Below are 21,044 nucleotides of genomic sequence, written 5' to 3'. Positions count from 1 at the left end.
TATATGATGATATAAAATACCATGCTATAATCATATATTTATACAGATGCTTCACCTCAGTTTAGGTTGTGAATCTCCACTGTTAAACTTCATTGGCTCAATCATAGATGCGTCACTCTTCATAGACACACAGCTGGACACTGGTTCTGATCTCTTCTGATAAACTGAACTAAAACAGAGCAGATTAAAGATAATCCATTAAATTACTGCATATAACAAAACTATTAGTTTTATGATAATTATTTGATTTTATAATTAGTTCATACACTGTGTTCATACAAAAATAGTGAAATGAACTGTGATAATATATGATGATATAAAATACCATGCTATAATCATATATTTATACAGATGCTTCACCTGAGTTCAGGTTGTGAATCTCCACTGTTAAACTTCATTGGCTCAATCATAGATGCGTCACTCTTCATAGACACACAGCTGGACACTGGTTCTGATCTCTTCTGATAAACTGAACTAAAAATGAGCAGATTAAAGATAATCCATTAAATTGCTGGATATTAAAAAATATACATATACTTCACCCTCTATGGTACGGTGTTGCCTCCAGGCAACAAAGTCTATTTTAGCTTTTTTCATATAAAAACTTAATAAAATGTTAATGGTCAGTGCTCTCTAAGGGGAGGGGAACTCGTATTTAACCACTGAAAATGCAAAAGAGTAGTCACATGACCCACATGGGTCCATTTTGTTCCCTCTTTCAGCACACGTGCACGTCACATGGCTCCATATTTTCTCCAAAGAAAAAGGCATTTTTCACTAAATTCTGTCCAGATAATCAGCTACAAAAAATCTGAATCACCTTCATTTGTAAGTAAAGAAGTATTTTCAAAAACTTTACATTATATATCATCAAATATATCAAAGGAAATTACATAAAACTGCATGTTGCCTTGAGGCAACATTGTACCATAATGGAATCACATAAGGCCATACCAGGCATACTAGGTTTGAATACAAGTATATTGGAGAACCAGCTTATGACAAGCTGTATAAGGTGCACCCACTGCTGACATCCCTCTTGGAGAAGTTCCAAGGGATCCCAATTGATGAAAATCTTTGTGTGGATGAACAAATTGTCCCATTCATGGGGAAACACGCCATGAAACAGTAACCAAAACCCTGGGGATATAAAGTCTTTGTTCTTGCTGATAGCAGTGGCATGGTCTACAACTTTGAGGTGTACACTGGGTGTATCTCTCCTTGCAATATGCAGCCTGACATAGGCGCTAGTGGTAACATAGGACAGGAAAAGGAAAGGAAGGGGGGCTTTTTAGGAAAAGGAGACCATTTATAATGGGGTTACTCTTAGGGAGTACTCTTAGTGGCTCCTCTACCGGAGAGACAGCAGAGACCGTGGCATCCCCCCAAAGGATGTGAGCAGCCTTGCAAAATTCAAAGCTGAAGTTGCAGGATGTCTCTGTATGGAGAAGAAGACCTTGAAGAGAAGAGGGAGACCATCACAGCACACTGAGGAAGAACCGCCTGAAAAGCATCCAAAAACCCCTGTAGAACCACGACCATCAACGCTGGTTCGCATTGTTCAGACTGGTCATTGGCCTGTTTGGGTTGAAAGAAAGGGGAGATGCAAATACCCAGGTTGTTCAGGCATTGTAAAAGTGCAGTGCTCAAAATGTGTTGAGAGGAATTGTTTCCTCAGCTTTCACAAGCAGTGAGGTGCCATTAGTGAGGAAGGAGATTTTGTGTGTATGTGCTTGTGTACATGTAGGTCCTTGTGTGTGTACATGTGCATGCTTGTTAGGATAAGGCTCATATTAGGATAATGTTATGGTGATTGTTAATGTTTTAACTTGAAACAACACCCATTGTAATGTTTTGATATCATAATTTGATGATATGATGGTTTTGTGTCCCAGATGGTACAATGTTGCCTGAGGATAAGAGCTGGATTATAAATGTTACTTTTTATTAAATATGAAATCTGTAATTCATTAAAAACTTGATAAATCTGTTTGTTCAAGTGTTTAGTTTAAGAAAATTATGATTTCAGTAAATATATATATTTCTTCATGAAAATGTCAATTGTTTCAATTTGTCCATTGTGGTACAATGTTGCCTTGAGGCAACAAACTTTTAATTAATAAATTAATTTTAAAAGAATTATTACGTTTATTGATACTGTTATAGTGTCCAATTTTAAGCAGGAAAAACATAACAAATATTTTTTTCCTCACTGATATCATATTGCGTACCATAGAGGGTTAATTAGCTGTTTTGGAAGCCCTTGTCAGAAGATAAAGAACAGATAAGGACATTAGTTAGTAAGCGTTTTACCTTGTTTTCTCATTACACTACTTTCTTAAATTTTTGTATAGCTTGTTATTAAGTACTTATTTAGGTCACTTGTAGTCACTATGTGCTTTCAGACCTTTACTAGCACTACTAACACTCTGAGAGCACGCTATGTATGTCGAAGGAAGGCCTAACCGACAAATGTACGGCCTGTCCCTTTGACCTCTACTATTACAGTCTCTATTTCAGTTGGTCGATGGAACTGCCAGTCTGCTGTTAACAAAGCAGATTTAGTTTTTTCTATTGCCACTCCTGCCGGACTTAACCTCATGGAACTAACTGAGACTTGGATCAAACCTGAAGACACTGCCACTTCCACAGCCCTCTCCACTAAGTTCACTTGTTCCCAAACACCTCTTACGACTGTGAGAGTTAGTCTGTTGGAGACTAAAAAAATGAGGTAAAAAATTAGGTACTGATCTCCTTATATCAAAAAAATGGAAATTTGATCTTCAGCCATCACCTACAGGTAACGGTTCATTTGAATCACATGCAATTACTGTAACCCATCCTGTTAAAATCCAGTTTGTGGTCATTTATCGTCCCCATGGTCAACTGGGAAACGTCTTGGAGGAGTTGGATGTGCTGCTATCAAAATTTCCTGAAGATGATACTCCTCTGGTACTGCTTGGTGACTTCAACATCCACCTAGATAAACCCTAAGCTGCTGACTACAAAACTCTGCACGCCTCTTGATCTCAAGTGAGTGTCTACTACAGGGACTCACAAATCAGGCAACCAAATGGACCTCATCTACACATGCTGTTGCTCCATAGACAACTCTTCAGTTGATGGAAGTTTCTAAACTCATCCTGTCCAGTCATCCTACTACTTGTCCACTTGATTCGATCCCCACTCATCTCCTTCAAGCGATTTCTTGTTCAGTCATACCTTCACTTACTCACATTATCAACTTCTCTCTTCACTCTGGAACATTTCTCTCAGCATTTAAGCAGGCTCAGTTAAGCCCACTGCTTAAGAAACCATCTCTAAATCCAGCACTCCTAGAAAACTACAGACCAATATCCCTTCTTAAATTCATTGCAAAGACGCTTGAGTGAGTTGTGTTCAACCAGTTCTCTATGTTCCTTGTACAGAACAACCTCCTGGACAGCAACCAATCTGGCTTCAAAAGTGGCCACTCAACTGAGATGGCCCTGCTCTCGGTTACTGAAGCCCTGCGACTGGCAAGAGCAGCTTCAAAATCCCCAGTACTCATCTCACTGGACCTGTCTGCTGCTTTAGACATCGTTAATCACCAGATTCTCCTGTCCACCCTCAGAAAGAATGGAATCTCTGGAACCACACTCCTGTGGTTTTACTAACTTTCTGATAGATCCTACAGGGTGTCTTGGAGGGGTGAAGTGTCTAAGTCACAACAACTTGCTACTGGGGTTCCTCAAGGCTCCATACTGGGACCACTTCTCTTCTTCATCTACGTGACTTCATTAGGATCTGTCATTCAGAAGAATGGCTTTTCTTATCACTGCTACGCTGAGGACATTCAACTCTACTTCTCATTCCAACCAAATGACCCGAAGGTAATTGCTTGCATTTCAGCCTGTCTGAGTGACATTTTTAGCTGGATGAATGACCACCACCTTCAGCTCAACCTTACTAAGACAGAACTGCTGGTGGTTCCAGCTAACCCTTTGTTTCATCACAACTTCTCTATACAGCTGGGCTCGTCCACCATAACTCCTTCCAGGACAGCCAGAATTCTAGGAGTTGTGATGGATCATCAGTTAAGCTTCACTGACCACATTGCTACAACGACCCGGTCCTGCAGATTTGCCTTATACAACATTAGGAAGATTAGACCCTTCCAGACCCTTTTAGACCCTGTCAGAACAAGCCACCCAACTTAAGCCTCTGCAACTGATCCAGAATGCAGCAGCGAGGGTTGTCTTATATGAGCCAAAAGAAGCTCACGTTACTACTCTCCTCATCATGGTTACAGTTGCTACCAGTAGACGCTTGAATCAAATTCAAGGTACTGATGCTTGCCTACACGACGACCACTAACATGGCACCAACATACATAAACTCACTAGTTTATGTGCCCTCCAGAAGTTTGCGCTCTGCAAGTGAACGACGCCTTAGGGTGCCATCCCAAAGATGTTCAAAATCACTCTCACAGACCATTTCCTGGACTCTGCCCAGCTGGTGGAATGACCTCCCGAACTCAATTTGAACAACTGAGTGTTTAATAATTTTCAAAAAAACATCTAAATTCTGTGAATAGAATCTATTTCACCAACACTTAACCAACTAATACTAGTACTTACCTTTTCTTATCATATTCTTAAATAAAAAAACTCAGGCTAGGTGTTCTGTACTAGACTAACTGAGACTTGTCATGGCAGTTGTATACTGTTGTTGTTCTCTTATTGGTTCTGATCACCTTCTGGTTCATCTTATACCGTCCTACAGGCAGAAACTAAAATCAGCTAAACCTGTATCAAGGACTGTAAAAAGATGGACTAATGAAGCAGAGCAGGATTTACAATCTTGTTTTGACCTCACTGATTGGAGTGTTTTTGAAGCTGCTGCCACCGATCTGGATGAACTCACAGAGACCGTACATCATATATCAGTTTCTGTGAGGATATGTGTATTCCTACAAAGACTCAACTAATTTACAATAATGACAAACCGTGGTTCACTGCAAAACTCAGACAGCTCCGTCAGGCTAAAGAAGATGCTTACGTGAAGGGGGACAATGTCTTGTATAAACAGGCTAAATACACATTGGAAAAGGAGATCAAAGTGGCAAAGAAGAATTATTCTGAAAAGATAAGGACTCAGTTCACTTCCAACGACTCCGCATCAGTGTGGAAAAGTCTAAAGAAGATCACCAATTACAAGACACCACCCCCCAGCACTGTAGAGAATCAACGACTGGCAGACGATCTGAACGAGTTTTACTGCAGGTTTGAAAGAACACCCATCACCAGCCCTGAACGCCTCCCCACACAACCATTCACACCCTTCACAACTCCTGCAACCAGCCCCAAATGCCTCTCCAAACAACCGTTCACACCATTAACAGCTCCTGCAACCCATCCTGAACACCTCTCCAATCAAGCACTCTCACCATTCTCACCTCCTGCATCCCCCCTCTCCCCCACACCTGCAATTCAGATCAGCGAGGATGCGGTGCGCCAGGTCTTCCGGAAGCAGAAAAGGAAAAAAGCACCAGGCCCAGATTGTGTTACACCAGCCTGTCTGAAATCCTGTGCTGACCAGCTGGCCCCCATATTCACACAGATCTTCAACAGATCGCTGGAGCTGTGCGAAGTCCCTTCATGCCTCAAACGTTCCACCATCATCCCCATCCCTAAGAAACCCAAAATTACAGGACTAAATGACTACAGGCCTGTGGCTCTAACGTCTGTAGTCATGAAGTCATTTGAAAAACTGGTGCTGGCCCACTTGAAGGACATCACTGGGCCCTTGCTGGATCCTCTTCAGTTTGCCTACAGAGCAAACAGGTCTGTGGACGATGCAGTAAACATTGGACTGCATTATGTTCTGCAACACCTAGACAGACCGGGGACTTATGTGAGGATCCTGTTTGTGGACTTCAGCTCGGCCTTCAACACGATCATCCCAAACCTCCTCCTGCCCAAACTAACTCAGCTCTCCGTGCCCACCTCCATCTGTCAGTGGATCAACAGCTTCCTGACAGACAGGCAGCAGCTAGTGAGGCTGGGAAAATACACATCCAGCACCCGTACAATCAGCACCGGAGCTCCCCAGGGCTGCGTTCTCTCCCCACTGCTCTTCTCCCTGTACACCAACGATTGCACATCTAAGGACCCCTCTGCCAAGCTCCTGAAGTTTGCAGACGACACCACACTCATCGGCCTCATTCAGGACGGTGACGAGTCTGCTTACAGACAGGAGGTAAAAGAGCTGGCTGTCTGGTGCAGTCTCAACAACCTGGAGCTGAACACGCTCAAAACAGTGGAGATGATCGTGGACTTCAGGAGAAACCCCTCTGCACTCCCCCCACTCACCATCATGAACAGCCCTGTGACCGCAGTGGAGTCATTCAGGTTCCTGGGAACCACCATCTCTCAGGACCTGAAGTGGGACATTCACATTGACTCCATCGTAAAAAAGGCCCAGCAGAGGTTGTACTTTCTCCGCCAGCTGAGGAAGTTTAACCTGCCACAGGAGCTGCTGAAACAGTTCTACTCCACCATCATTGAATCCATCCTCTGCACTTCAGTAACTGTCTGGTTCAGCTCAGCTTCTAAATCTGACCTCAGAAGACTACAGAGGGTAGTCCGGACTGCTGAGCGAATCATCGGTTCAACTCTCCCATCTATTCAAGAACTGTACTTATCCAGAGTGAGAAAAAGGGCTGTCAAAATCACTCTGGACCCCTCACATCCAGCACACTCCCTCTCTGAACTGTGTCCATCTGGTCGACGCTACAGAGCACTGAGCACTAGAACGACCAGACACAGGACCAGTTTCTTCCCTCAGGCAATTCATCTTATGAACAGCTGACAATAATGGCGAACACACTACACTTTATATTTATATACACACACACTTTATTTATCTAACACACATACTTAGTATACACTTAAATTTTGCACACAATATATATGTACATACATAACTTCACTTTGTAATATACCTGCCTACAATTGTCATTTGTATATTGTCATTCACTGTCTACATATTTGTATTTTTTATTCTTTTATTATGTGTTTTATGTTCTGTCGCTGTCATTCTGTTGTACTGCGGAGCTTCTGTCACGAAAACAAATTCCTTGTATGTGTAAACATACCTGGCAATAAAGCTCATTCTGATTCTGATTCTGATTGCTTCTATTGTTCTCCTTTGTAAGTCACTTTGGATAAAAGCATCTGCCAAATGATTAAATGTAAATATATTCGTCTATCATTATTAATTATTTTAAATTCACTTTAAATAAGATTTTAGAATCAAGTCATACACTGTGTTCATACAAAAATAGTGAAATTAACTGTGATAATATACAGTATTGTTCAAAATAATAGCAGTACAATGTGACTAACCAGAATAATCAAGGTTTTTAGTATATTTTTTATTGCTACGTGGCAAACAAGTTACCAGTAGGTTCAGTAGATTGTCAGAAAACAAACAAGACCCAGCATTCATGATATGCACGCTCTTAAGGCTGTGCAATTGGGCAATTAGTTGAAAGGGGTGTGTTCAAAAAAATAGCAGTGTCTACCTTTGACTGTACAAACTCAAAACTATTTTGTACAAACATTTTTTTTCTGGGATTTAGCAATCCTGTGAATCACTAAACTAATATTTAGTTGTATGACCACAGTTTTTTAAAACTGCTTGACATCTGTGTGGCATGGAGTCAACCAACTTGTGGCACCTCTCAGCTGTTATTCCACTCCATGATTCTTTAACAACATTCCACAATTCATTCACATTTCTTGGTTTTGCTTCAGAAACAGCATTTTTGATATCACCCCACAAGTTCTCAATTGGATTAAGGTCTGGAGATTGGGCTGGCCACTCCATAACATTAATTTTGTTGGTTTGGAACCAAGACTTTGCCCGTTTACTAGTGTGTTTTGGGTCATTGTCTTGTTGAAACAACCATTTCAAGGGCATGTCCTCTTCAGCATAGGGCAACATGACCTCTTCAAGTATTTTAACATATGCAAACTGATCCATGATCCCTGGTATGCGATAAATAGGCCCAACACCATAGTAGGAGAAACATGCCCATATCATGATGCTTGCACCTCTATGCTTCACTGTCTTCACTGTGTACTGTGGCTTGAATTCAGAGTTTGGGGGTCGTCTCACAAACTGCCTGTGGCCCTTGGACCCAAAAAGAACAATTTTACTCTCATCAGTCCACAAAATGTTCCTCCATTTCTCTTTAGGCCAGTTGATGTGTTCTTTGGCAAATTGTAACCTCTTCTGCACATGCCTTTTTTTTAACAGAGGGACTTTGCGGGGGATTCTTGAAAATAGATTAGCTTCACACAGACGTCTTCTAACTGTCACACTGGCCCTGCTCTCGGTTACTGAAGCCCTGCGACTGGCAAGAGCAGCTTCAAAATCCCCAGTACTCATCTCACTGGACCTGTCTGCTGCTTTAGACATCGTTAATCACCAGATTCTCCTGTCCACCCTCAGAAAGAATGGAATCTCTGGAACCACACTCCTGTGGTTTTACTAACTTTCTGATAGATCCTACAGGGTGTCTTGGAGGGGTGAAGTGTCTAAGTCACAACAACTTGCTACTGGGGTTCCTCAAGGCTCCATACTGGGACCACTTCTCTTCTTCATCTACGTGACTTCATTAGGATCTGTCATTCAGAAGAATGGCTTTTCTTATCACTGCTACGCTGAGGACATTCAACTCTACTTCTCATTCCAACCAAATGACCCGAAGGTAATTGCTTGCATTTCAGCCTGTCTGAGTGACATTTTTAGCTGGATGAATGACCACCACCTTCAGCTCAACCTTACTAAGACAGAACTGCTGGTGGTTCCAGCTAACCCTTTGTTTCATCACAACTTCTCTATACAGCTGGGCTCGTCCACCATAACTCCTTCCAGGACAGCCAGAATTCTAGGAGTTGTGATGGATCATCAGTTAAGCTTCACTGACCACATTGCTACAACGACCCGGTCCTGCAGATTTGCCTTATACAACATTAGGAAGATTAGACCCTTCCAGACCCTTTTAGACCCTGTCAGAACAAGCCACCCAACTTAAGCCTCTGCAACTGATCCAGAATGCAGCAGCGAGGGTTGTCTTATATGAGCCAAAAGAAGCTCACGTTACTACTCTCCTCATCATGGTTACAGTTGCTACCAGTAGACGCTTGAATCAAATTCAAGGTACTGATGCTTGCCTACACGACGACCACTAACATGGCACCAACATACATAAACTCACTAGTTTATGTGCCCTCCAGAAGTTTGCGCTCTGCAAGTGAACGACGCCTTAGGGTGCCATCCCAAAGATGTTCAAAATCACTCTCACAGACCATTTCCTGGACTCTGCCCAGCTGGTGGAATGACCTCCCGAACTCAATTTGAACAACTGAGTGTTTAATAATTTTCAAAAAAACATCTAAATTCTGTGAATAGAATCTATTTCACCAACACTTAACCAACTAATACTAGTACTTACCTTTTCTTATCATATTCTTAAATAAAAAAACTCAGGCTAGGTGTTCTGTACTAGACTAACTGAGACTTGTCATGGCAGTTGTATACTGTTGTTGTTCTCTTATTGGTTCTGATCACCTTCTGGTTCATCTTATACCGTCCTACAGGCAGAAACTAAAATCAGCTAAACCTGTATCAAGGACTGTAAAAAGATGGACTAATGAAGCAGAGCAGGATTTACAATCTTGTTTTGACCTCACTGATTGGAGTGTTTTTGAAGCTGCTGCCACCGATCTGGATGAACTCACAGAGACCGTACATCATATATCAGTTTCTGTGAGGATATGTGTATTCCTACAAAGACTCAACTAATTTACAATAATGACAAACCGTGGTTCACTGCAAAACTCAGACAGCTCCGTCAGGCTAAAGAAGATGCTTACGTGAAGGGGGACAATGTCTTGTATAAACAGGCTAAATACACATTGGAAAAGGAGATCAAAGTGGCAAAGAAGAATTATTCTGAAAAGATAAGGACTCAGTTCACTTCCAACGACTCCGCATCAGTGTGGAAAAGTCTAAAGAAGATCACCAATTACAAGACACCACCCCCCAGCACTGTAGAGAATCAACGACTGGCAGACGATCTGAACGAGTTTTACTGCAGGTTTGAAAGAACACCCATCACCAGCCCTGAACGCCTCCCCACACAACCATTCACACCCTTCACAACTCCTGCAACCAGCCCCAAATGCCTCTCCAAACAACCGTTCACACCATTAACAGCTCCTGCAACCCATCCTGAACACCTCTCCAATCAAGCACTCTCACCATTCTCACCTCCTGCATCCCCCCTCTCCCCCACACCTGCAATTCAGATCAGCGAGGATGCGGTGCGCCAGGTCTTCCGGAAGCAGAAAAGGAAAAAAGCACCAGGCCCAGATTGTGTTACACCAGCCTGTCTGAAATCCTGTGCTGACCAGCTGGCCCCCATATTCACACAGATCTTCAACAGATCGCTGGAGCTGTGCGAAGTCCCTTCATGCCTCAAACGTTCCACCATCATCCCCATCCCTAAGAAACCCAAAATTACAGGACTAAATGACTACAGGCCTGTGGCTCTAACGTCTGTAGTCATGAAGTCATTTGAAAAACTGGTGCTGGCCCACTTGAAGGACATCACTGGGCCCTTGCTGGATCCTCTTCAGTTTGCCTACAGAGCAAACAGGTCTGTGGACGATGCAGTAAACATTGGACTGCATTATGTTCTGCAACACCTAGACAGACCGGGGACTTATGTGAGGATCCTGTTTGTGGACTTCAGCTCGGCCTTCAACACGATCATCCCAAACCTCCTCCTGCCCAAACTAACTCAGCTCTCCGTGCCCACCTCCATCTGTCAGTGGATCAACAGCTTCCTGACAGACAGGCAGCAGCTAGTGAGGCTGGGAAAATACACATCCAGCACCCGTACAATCAGCACCAGAGCTCCCCAGGGCTGCGTTCTCTCCCCACTGCTCTTCTCCCTGTACACCAACGATTGCACATCTAAGGACCCCTCTGCCAAGCTCCTGAAGTTTGCAGACGACACCACACTCATCGGCCTCATTCAGGACGGTGACGAGTCTGCTTACAGACAGGAGGTAAAAGAGCTGGCTGTCTGGTGCAGTCTCAACAACCTGGAGCTGAACACGCTCAAAACAGTGGAGATGATCGTGGACTTCAGGAGAAACCCCTCTGCACTCCCCCCACTCACCATCATGAACAGCCCTGTGACCGCAGTGGAGTCATTCAGGTTCCTGGGAACCACCATCTCTCAGGACCTGAAGTGGGACATTCACATTGACTCCATCGTAAAAAAGGCCCAGCAGAGGTTGTACTTTCTCCGCCAGCTGAGGAAGTTTAACCTGCCACAGGAGCTGCTGAAACAGTTCTACTCCACCATCATTGAATCCATCCTCTGCACTTCAGTAACTGTCTGGTTCAGCTCAGCTTCTAAATCTGACCTCAGAAGACTACAGAGGGTAGTCCGGACTGCTGAGCGAATCATCGGTTCAACTCTCCCATCTATTCAAGAACTGTACTTATCCAGAGTGAGAAAAAGGGCTGTCAAAATCACTCTGGACCCCTCACATCCAGCACACTCCCTCTCTGAACTGTGTCCATCTGGTCGACGCTACAGAGCACTGAGCACTAGAACGACCAGACACAGGACCAGTTTCTTCCCTCAGGCAATTCATCTTATGAACAGCTGACAATAATGGCGAACACACTACACTTTATATTTATATACACACACACTTTATTTATCTAACACACATACTTAGTATACACTTAAATTTTGCACACAATATATATGTACATACATAACTTCACTTTGTAATATACCTGCCTACAATTGTCATTTGTATATTGTCATTCACTGTCTACATATTTGTATTTTTTATTCTTTTATTATGTGTTTTATGTTCTGTCGCTGTCATTCTGTTGTACTGCGGAGCTTCTGTCACGAAAACAAATTCCTTGTATGTGTAAACATACCTGGCAATAAAGCTCATTCTGATTCTGATTCTGATTGCTTCTATTGTTCTCCTTTGTAAGTCACTTTGGATAAAAGCATCTGCCAAATGATTAAATGTAAATATATTCGTCTATCATTATTAATTATTTTAAATTCACTTTAAATAAGATTTTAGAATCAAGTCATACACTGTGTTCATACAAAAATAGTGAAATTAACTGTGATAATATACAGTATTGTTCAAAATAATAGCAGTACAATGTGACTAACCAGAATAATCAAGGTTTTTAGTATATTTTTTATTGCTACGTGGCAAACAAGTTACCAGTAGGTTCAGTAGATTGTCAGAAAACAAACAAGACCCAGCATTCATGATATGCACGCTCTTAAGGCTGTGCAATTGGGCAATTAGTTGAAAGGGGTGTGTTCAAAAAAATAGCAGTGTCTACCTTTGACTGTACAAACTCAAAACTATTTTGTACAAACATTTTTTTTCTGGGATTTAGCAATCCTGTGAATCACTAAACTAATATTTAGTTGTATGACCACAGTTTTTTAAAACTGCTTGACATCTGTGTGGCATGGAGTCAACCAACTTGTGGCACCTCTCAGCTGTTATTCCACTCCATGATTCTTTAACAACATTCCACAATTCATTCACATTTCTTGGTTTTGCTTCAGAAACAGCATTTTTGATATCACCCCACAAGTTCTCAATTGGATTAAGGTCTGGAGATTGGGCTGGCCACTCCATAACATTAATTTTGTTGGTTTGGAACCAAGACTTTGCCCGTTTACTAGTGTGTTTTGGGTCATTGTCTTGTTGAAACAACCATTTCAAGGGCATGTCCTCTTCAGCATAGGGCAACATGACCTCTTCAAGTATTTTAACATATGCAAACTGATCCATGATCCCTGGTATGCGATAAATAGGCCCAACACCATAGTAGGAGAAACATGCCCATATCATGATGCTTGCACCTCTATGCTTCACTGTCTTCACTGTGTACTGTGGCTTGAATTCAGAGTTTGGGGGTCGTCTCACAAACTGCCTGTGGCCCTTGGACCCAAAAAGAACAATTTTACTCTCATCAGTCCACAAAATGTTCCTCCATTTCTCTTTAGGCCAGTTGATGTGTTCTTTGGCAAATTGTAACCTCTTCTGCACATGCCTTTTTTTTAACAGAGGGACTTTGCGGGGGATTCTTGAAAATAGATTAGCTTCACACAGACGTCTTCTAACTGTCACAGTACTTACAGGTAACTCCAGAATGTCTTTGATCATCCTGGAGGTGATCATTGGCTGAGCCTTTGCCATTCTGGTTATTCTTCTATCCATTTTGATGGTTGTCTTCCGTTTTCTTCCACGTCTCTCTGGTTTTGCTCTCCATTTTAAGGCATTGGAGATCATTTTAGCTGAACAGCCTATCATTTTTTGCACCTCTTTATAGGTTTTCCCCTCTCTAATCAACTTTTTAATCAAAGTACGCTGTTCTTCTGAACAATGTCTTGAACGACCCATTTTCCTCAGCTTTCAAATGCATGTTCAACAAGTGTTGGCTTCATCCTTAAATAGGGGCCACCTGATTCACACCTGTTTCTTCACAAAATTGAAGACCTCAGTGATTGAATGCCACACTGCTATTTTTTTGAACACACCCCTTTCAACTAATTCAACTAATTGCCCAATTGCACAGCCTTAAGAGCGTGCATATCATGAATGCTGGGTCTCATTTGTTTTCTGAGAATCTACTGAACCTACTGGTAACTTGTTTGCCACGTAGAAAATAAAAAAATATACGAAAAACCTTGATTATTCTGGTTAGTCACATTGTACTGCTATTATTTTGAACAATACTGTATGCTAATATAAAATACCATGCTATAACCATATATTTATACAGATGCTTCACCTGAGTTTAGGTTGTGAATCTCCACTGTTAAACTTCATTGGCTCAATCATAGATGCGTCACTCTTCATAGACACACAGCTGGACACTGGTTCTGATCTCTTCTGATAAACTGAACTAAAACAGGATATATTTAATTCTTCATTATGAGAATAATTTTAACATACGTTTTTCTATAGCATTAAATGTGTTACTCATAGTACCTGATTCCTGGAAACAAATCTTTATCTCCAGATGTCTGAGTTTGATCCATGATGGATATGAACAGTTTGATGTCCACTGACTCTAGATGAAACTGACAATCACAAAAACTGAGATAATCAAACAGACATTATACTTGGAAGCTTATTTTGGAAGTTAGTCAATATCTGTGAATGAGTGAGACTTTAGATTAATCAGCAGATACATAACTAGAAAAATAACAGTAGACAGGAAAACATGTTTGTGCTTACAATAATGAATTAAGTAGATAACAGATATCAAGCAGCATTACGTAGTGTTTTTGTTCAGCTAAATAACTGAAAGCAACTGACAAGCTTTGTGCATTATTGCATTAAATAATAAGGCACAATATTTTCGAATGAGTAATAATTGAAGAAAAAGATCACAAGCTGTCTTCACTCAAAAACATAAAGTTAGTCACGTTAACACAAACGCTGTTTAGAGTTGTGAAGTATCACAGTCAGCATTAAACACACAAGAAACTTTGTTCAATTGTTGTCAGAAGAAAAAATATCTAATATGTACCGAATCACTTTCCCATCAGACAACTACACACAAACTCCTGCTTTAGCATTTATAAGTGATTCTATTAAAAGATTTAAAGATATTCTGTAGGGATGCATAATAGATCAGCCACCATATTGGTAATCAGCCGATAAATGTTAATTTTAATATTATCGCTATTGAAGTGATTATAAAATGTTGTTGATATATTAAAGCCAATAAATAATGCAGTATTTCCTACAGAGACACGTTTGCCAAGATAGTTTCTAATTGCTTGAAATTTTATTTGGAATCTTTTTGAAAATTTTAAATACAGTGAAATGCAACATGAGCAGGGCAATTCTGTCATGATATATCAAGAACATTACTGTTAAATAATGGTATGGAATCTTTGTGTTCCGTGTTTCAGCGCCTTGTTACCGGAAGAGTGCATTCACAACGGAGCTGCACCTTCACGACCAGCACAGTTAAGTTCGCTTCTGCATTTGAAGCCTTTTGTGCAACTATACATTGTAATATTGTGTTTATTTTATGCATGCATTTGGTTAAAGGGTTGGTTCACCAAAAAATTATTATGATGTCATTAATAACTCTCCCTCATGTCATTCCAAACCAGTAAGACCTCTGTTTATCTTCAGAACACAGTTTAAGATATTTTAGATTTAGTCCGAGAGCTCTCAGTCCCTCCACTGAAGATGTGTGTATGGTCTACTGTCCATGTCCAGAAAGGTAAGAAAAACCTTTAAGCCCAATAAAGTGAAGACAATGCTAAGTAAAGATAAAAGGTAAGAAAAACATCATCAAAGTATTCCATGTGACATCAGAGGGTCAGTTAGAATTTGTTGAAGCATCAAAAATACATCTTGGTCCAAAAAAAGCAAAAACTACGACTTTACTTAGCATTGTCTTCTCTTTATTGGGCTTAAAGGTTTTTCTTCCCTTTCTGGACATGGACAGTAGACCGTACACACAGCTTCAGTGGAGGCACTGAGAGCTCTCGGACTAAATCTAAAATATCTTAAACTGTGTTCAGAAGATAAACTGAGGTCTTACTGGTTTGGAACGACATGAGGGTGAGTTATTAATGACATAATTTTTATATTTGGGTGAACTATCCCTTTAAGAATGGTGTGTGAAAGCATCCAAAATGTCATGATCCACAGTGTTGTGTTACTCATGTTTAACATTTGAAAATCTTTTTCGAACGTGTTTTTCTTATTTTACAAGAATACATACTGTACAATTGAGTCCATTTCTGATCTTCAACATTGTTGGACTGCGATTCCCAAACACTTTGGTTTGGCTAAACCCAGTTCTCCCGACTCCTCCTGAGATTAATATTTCAGTAATTTAAGAACACACTTTCATGTTCCCAGTTCTCTGACGCGGTTAATAGTAACATGAAATCCAGGTCAATAACTTCTAGTCTTTTATTTTGACACTTCTGAACAAATTAAAAACATAAAAATTCAATTGTAGATTATATAAATATTAGTTACATTCATTAAACATTACTATGACAAGTACATAAGTAATTTCTTTATGAATAACTCAAACTGAAAAGACAACTTTCAAAACAATGCAAAATGATTAACATTTTAACTCCAAGAAAACATGTTCTTCTCAGTAGGTATGTATCTTATATATATATATATATATATATATATATATATATATATATATATATATATATATATATATATATATATATATATATATATATATATAACAGAAACACTGGCTATACAGAACATTATAATAGGATACTCCAACAGACTAACTTGAATACATTTAATCAGGCCAAAGGTTGGTGTAGACCTCGAGGTTTATTTCAACACTGCAGTACTCGACCCAAAAATAGTCTCACACATGAAATAAAATAAGAGCTCTGTTAGTCTGGGTTAGTGCAGGTTATTCACTTGTTTGCTCTGATGTGTGCCTGTAATCAATCAGAACAGATGAGATATTATAACAGTATTATGACATTAATAGGCAATGCATTTCGGATGTCAGTAACAAACGGCGAAATATGTTTATACAGTGAGTGTTTTACAGCATACAAAGACACATTCACGAAACACACAGAGTATAACGAAATAAATGAACTTACTCTTTGGTGTAGCTTCACACACACGTGCGATTACTCAAAGTATCGCAGATGAAATCACATTATTATCTCCTGGTCCGTCTTGCACTATTAATAACAACATCAGAACTTAACGCAGTTCGGTAAAGTTGGCAGGAAATTCACAGATTCGACTCTTGCGGATGAACTCGCGAGCAAAACTTTTTTAGTATACGAATTACTCGCATTGATGTAGTAAACGAGCTCTTGCCTAAAAACAAGCTTTCCTCCGCTCTGTACAAATACGCTGATTTCAATGCGCTGGCGTCTGAGAAGAGAGAGACCTATACTTGTCTGAGAGTCTAGTCCCAAGGGACCGTCTGCAAAGTGCGAAACGAGAAAAAGCTTAGGCTACTAATAAAATACTAAACAGCTTCAAAGTAACACACAGTAGTGTCACCAAATTCAGTTCACTCTCATATTGAAAATAGTTGCTTTTGCTCAATTTGTATGATTTTTTATTTATTATGAAAAATAGTAAATAACTTTACTGTAACAACTCTGTACTTTCAACAAATTCAGCAGGATGTGTGAACTGAAATTGGTGACGTTACAGTGTGTTACTGAGAAGTTATTGAGTATTTCATTAGTTTATTATATAGATTATAATTTTTTTGTCTTTTCTTTTACCCTTCCTTTCATTTTAACTTTTAGCATTTTTAATGATAAAATGTAAAATTAGGACTGGTTGATTGATTTCTTGGGGAAATTCATGTGATACGCCGCGTCTAGGGGTAGAGTGTAACATGGAAAAAACAAGTGTGAACAATCAACTTCTTTTGAATCTTTATTTGGGAGTCCACTTTCAGGAGCTGACAGTGCCAAAATAATAAACAAAATGTTCTAAATATTAAACCCTCTAAATTACCTATCCAAAATAAAGAAACAAACAAAAAACACTATTCTCTAACCTGATCCAAAAACAGAAAGATGGCGACTGATTACTTACTTTCCCAAAACTTTTTACAATAATCACAATACATTTTTACAAAGAAACATAAGGTTCAGAGGAATATCCAAAATCAAAATCGTACAACGGGCAAAGGTTCAAGTAAGCCAGAGGATATTACAAATCAACAAATATCCAAACAATCTCTATCTAATATATGTACAAATGGGGTAACTCAACACACGAACAGCACAAAGAGCACGGTTCACAAAATGACCTCCCCTCTAAAAGGAAATGCGGTCATCTCTTTTAAAGGAGCCGTATGTAGGATTGTGGCCTAAACTGGTACTGCAATCACTGTAAAAATACTGTAGAGCGGTGTATCCCCTCCCCCTACCCCCTGACTCAAGGTTGCCAGATGAGCTGCAGGATTCAGCAGAAACGTAGGCTGCTTCAATGTGCTTCCAATGTCAAGTGAAGAACAGACGTACACAGTAAGTTTTTTTTTTCTGTTAATTATGTTTATGCTTCATGAGAGATATTTTGCTAAGTAATTATGTTTTTTAAAAATGCACTAATTGTCATTAGTTAAATATAATCATAAAGATTTATGCTCGTATAAGTAATTGTGTATTTAAAAAATGTACTAATTGTCATTAGTTAAATATAATCGTAAAGATTTATGCTCGTATGTGACAGTATAATGGTAGAGATTTATTCTCGTATGTGACAGTATAATCGTAAAGATTTATGCTTGTATGTGACAGTATAATGGTAAAGATTTATGCTCGTATGTGACAGTATAATGGTAAAGATTTATACTCGTATGTGACAGTATAATGGTAAAGACTTATACTCGTACGTGACAGTATAATCGTAAAGATGTATGCTCGTACATGACAGACAGAAGGGTAACTGTTAGTCTAACTTGTAACGTTATTTATCTGTCATTAATGTAAGTACAAGCACATGCCTATGTCATGTTGTTTTTTTAGATTGGATTAGATTCAACTTTATTGTCACTGTACATGTAAGGTACAAGGCAACGAAATGCAGTTAGCATCTAACCAGAAGTGCAATAAGCAGTAAGTACAGAATATACAAGGTCTATAATATGTACAATAACTATACAGATAAGTATTATGGACATAATTTACAGATTATAAATACTATAAGCATGATATACAGGTAGGTGTACTATGAACATACTATACAGATGGATTATGTAAAAGTGTATGTACACTAAAGGCAGAACTATGAACATATGAACATAATTTACACTAGTGCAATGGACAGTACAGTGCATAGAAAATATTACAGTGTGCAAATGGATTACTCAGTGTTTCTGGATGAACAGACAGTAGTGCAAGTAATGACAAGTTTACTGTTTTTTGCTTGTTGTAAATAAATAAATAAATCATTCAGACGCAGTGGTGATGTGGGGGAGGAGTCTGTGTGTGTGGTGGTGTCAGAGGGCAGAGTTCAGCAAGGAGACAGCTTTAGGGAAAAAGCTGTTCCTGAATCTTGTGGTCCTTGTCCAGAGGCTCCTGAAGCACCTCCCAGAGGGCAGGAGGTTAAACAGTCTATGGTCAGGGTGAGAGGAGTCCTTAAGACTCGGAGTCCTTAAGACTTGGTTGGACAGTGTTTTCTCTACTTCCTGTTGGCATTCTGTAGCTAATCATAGCTCCGTGTAGCTGTTTTTATTTTATATTTTTTCTCTATAATTTTTCTTACTATCACTGTCTGTTTGTTTGTTTTTTAAATTGTACAATATAACTTAATTCACACCATATTTCTGATATTACCGATCAATCTTATCAGATTAACTTTGATCGTTCACTCTTCCGTGACTGCAGCACACCTGCAAAGCGTTAGCACTCGTTAGCTTGTCATTAGCGTTTTCTTTTCTCCTCTCCTCTCCTCTCCCACGCTGCAGTTTTCCACAAGTTCATCAAACAACCGCAGTAAGAATATTTCATCAAGCACGGTGAGTAATGGCTTCTCCTACAATTGTTATTTGCACCTCTTGCCACATGTACAGTTTATCTATCTCTGTCGCTGATGAGGGATTCACATGTGATAAATGCAGGGAAATAGTTAGGCTGACAGAGAAGATTTCAGAATTAGAGACACGCATCCAAACTTTAATTGAGGACAGTAAGAATGTTAGGGCTCTAGATATGGCTTTGGATGCGTCTAGCTCAGGGATTCCTGTACATTGTCCGGTTCCAGCAGAGCCCCTGCAGCAGGGCAACTGGGTGACGGTGAGGCAGCGTAGTCGTGGGTCAAAACACCGCTCTTCTGTTCCGATCAAAACATTAAACAGGTTCTCCCCACTCAGTGATGCACCCACTGAGAAACCTGATGAAAGTGCTCTAGTGATTGGTGATTCTATTGTACGGAACGTGAATATAGAGACACCAGCCACCATAGTCAAATGTTTACCGGGAGCCAGAGCGCCTGACATCTTGGCAAATTTAAAAGTGCTGGCTAATGCTAAACGTAAATACAGTAAGATTGTTATTCATGCCGGCGCTAATGATGTTTGTCTTCGCCAGTCAGAGATCACTAAAAATAACTTTAAAGAGGTGTGTGAACTTGCAAGCACGATGTCAGACACTGTAATATGCTCTGGTCCCCTCCCTGCTTACCGTGGTGATGAGATGCATAGCAGATTGTCATCACTCAATGGCTGGATGTCTAAGTGGTGCCCACAGAATAACATAGGTTATATAGACAATTGGACGAGCTTTTGGGGCAGACCTGACCTGTTTAAAAGAGATGGTCTTCATCCCTCCTGGGGTGGCGCCACTCTTCTGTCTAGAAATATGGCACATAGTCTTAGTGTTTATACTTGACTAACTGGGGCCCAGGTCAGGAAGCAGACAGACTGGCTAAACCGACCGTCTGCTAGCTGCCTCCCGTCACAGAGGTCAGTTAATTCTCAGCACATAGAGACTCTTTCACCTAGATATCAAACTATAGAGACTGTGTCTGTTCCCCGAACTAGAAAATACAAAAAACGTCCAAACCAAGTTAAGGTTAACAATTTAATTGAGGTTCAACAAATGAAAAACAAATGCAATATGGATAAACAAATGATAAAGATTGGCTTATTGAATATCAGATCCATTTCTACGAAAACACTTTTTGTAAATAATATGATAACTGATCATAATATAGATGTGCTCTGTTTGACAGAAACTTGGCTAAAACCTGATGCAAGTGCGGTATGGTGTACCTCAATGCTCAGTACTAGGGCCGGTACTCTTCACGCTTTATATGGTACCCTTGGGAGATATCATCAGGAAACATGGTGTTAGCTTTCACTGTTATGCTGATGATACGTAGCTCTATATTTCCTCCCAGCCCGGTGAAACACACCAATTT

At 40.1% G+C, this 21,044-nt stretch overlaps 1 protein-coding gene across 32 annotated transcripts in view; it reads right to left on the bottom strand.

The window, feature by feature from the left end:
• The window catches only part of LOC127966783 (NACHT, LRR and PYD domains-containing protein 12-like), a 110,680-nt gene extending 93,656 nt beyond the window's left edge, over positions 1 to 17,024 (bottom strand). For 15 of the 32 annotated variants that reach the window (XM_052568030.1, XM_052568093.1, XM_052568179.1 and 12 more), the window contains exons 1-5: positions 16,751 to 17,024; positions 14,118 to 14,209; positions 13,918 to 14,031; positions 361 to 474; positions 56 to 169 (exon numbers count right to left, since the gene is read on the bottom strand). In XM_052568030.1, the coding sequence (XP_052423990.1) occupies positions 56 to 169; positions 361 to 474; positions 13,918 to 14,031; positions 14,118 to 14,167 (392 nt within the window). In that variant the 5' untranslated portion in view covers positions 14,168 to 14,209; positions 16,751 to 17,024. The remainder of the gene's footprint in view (positions 1 to 55; positions 170 to 360; positions 475 to 13,917; positions 14,032 to 14,117; positions 14,210 to 16,750) is intronic. The other 17 variants (XM_052568050.1, XM_052568109.1, XM_052568161.1 and 14 more) reach the window with 10 other exon arrangements.
• Between the last annotated feature and the right edge of the window lie 4,020 nt (positions 17,025 to 21,044).

Source organism: Carassius gibelio, chromosome A4 (genome assembly GCF_023724105.1).
Source record: "Carassius gibelio isolate Cgi1373 ecotype wild population from Czech Republic chromosome A4, carGib1.2-hapl.c, whole genome shotgun sequence".
Classification (NCBI taxonomy): domain Eukaryota; kingdom Metazoa; phylum Chordata; class Actinopteri; order Cypriniformes; family Cyprinidae; genus Carassius; species Carassius gibelio.
The sequence above is the reverse complement of the archived record's forward strand: the minus strand, read 5'-3'. Positions and strand labels throughout refer to the sequence as shown.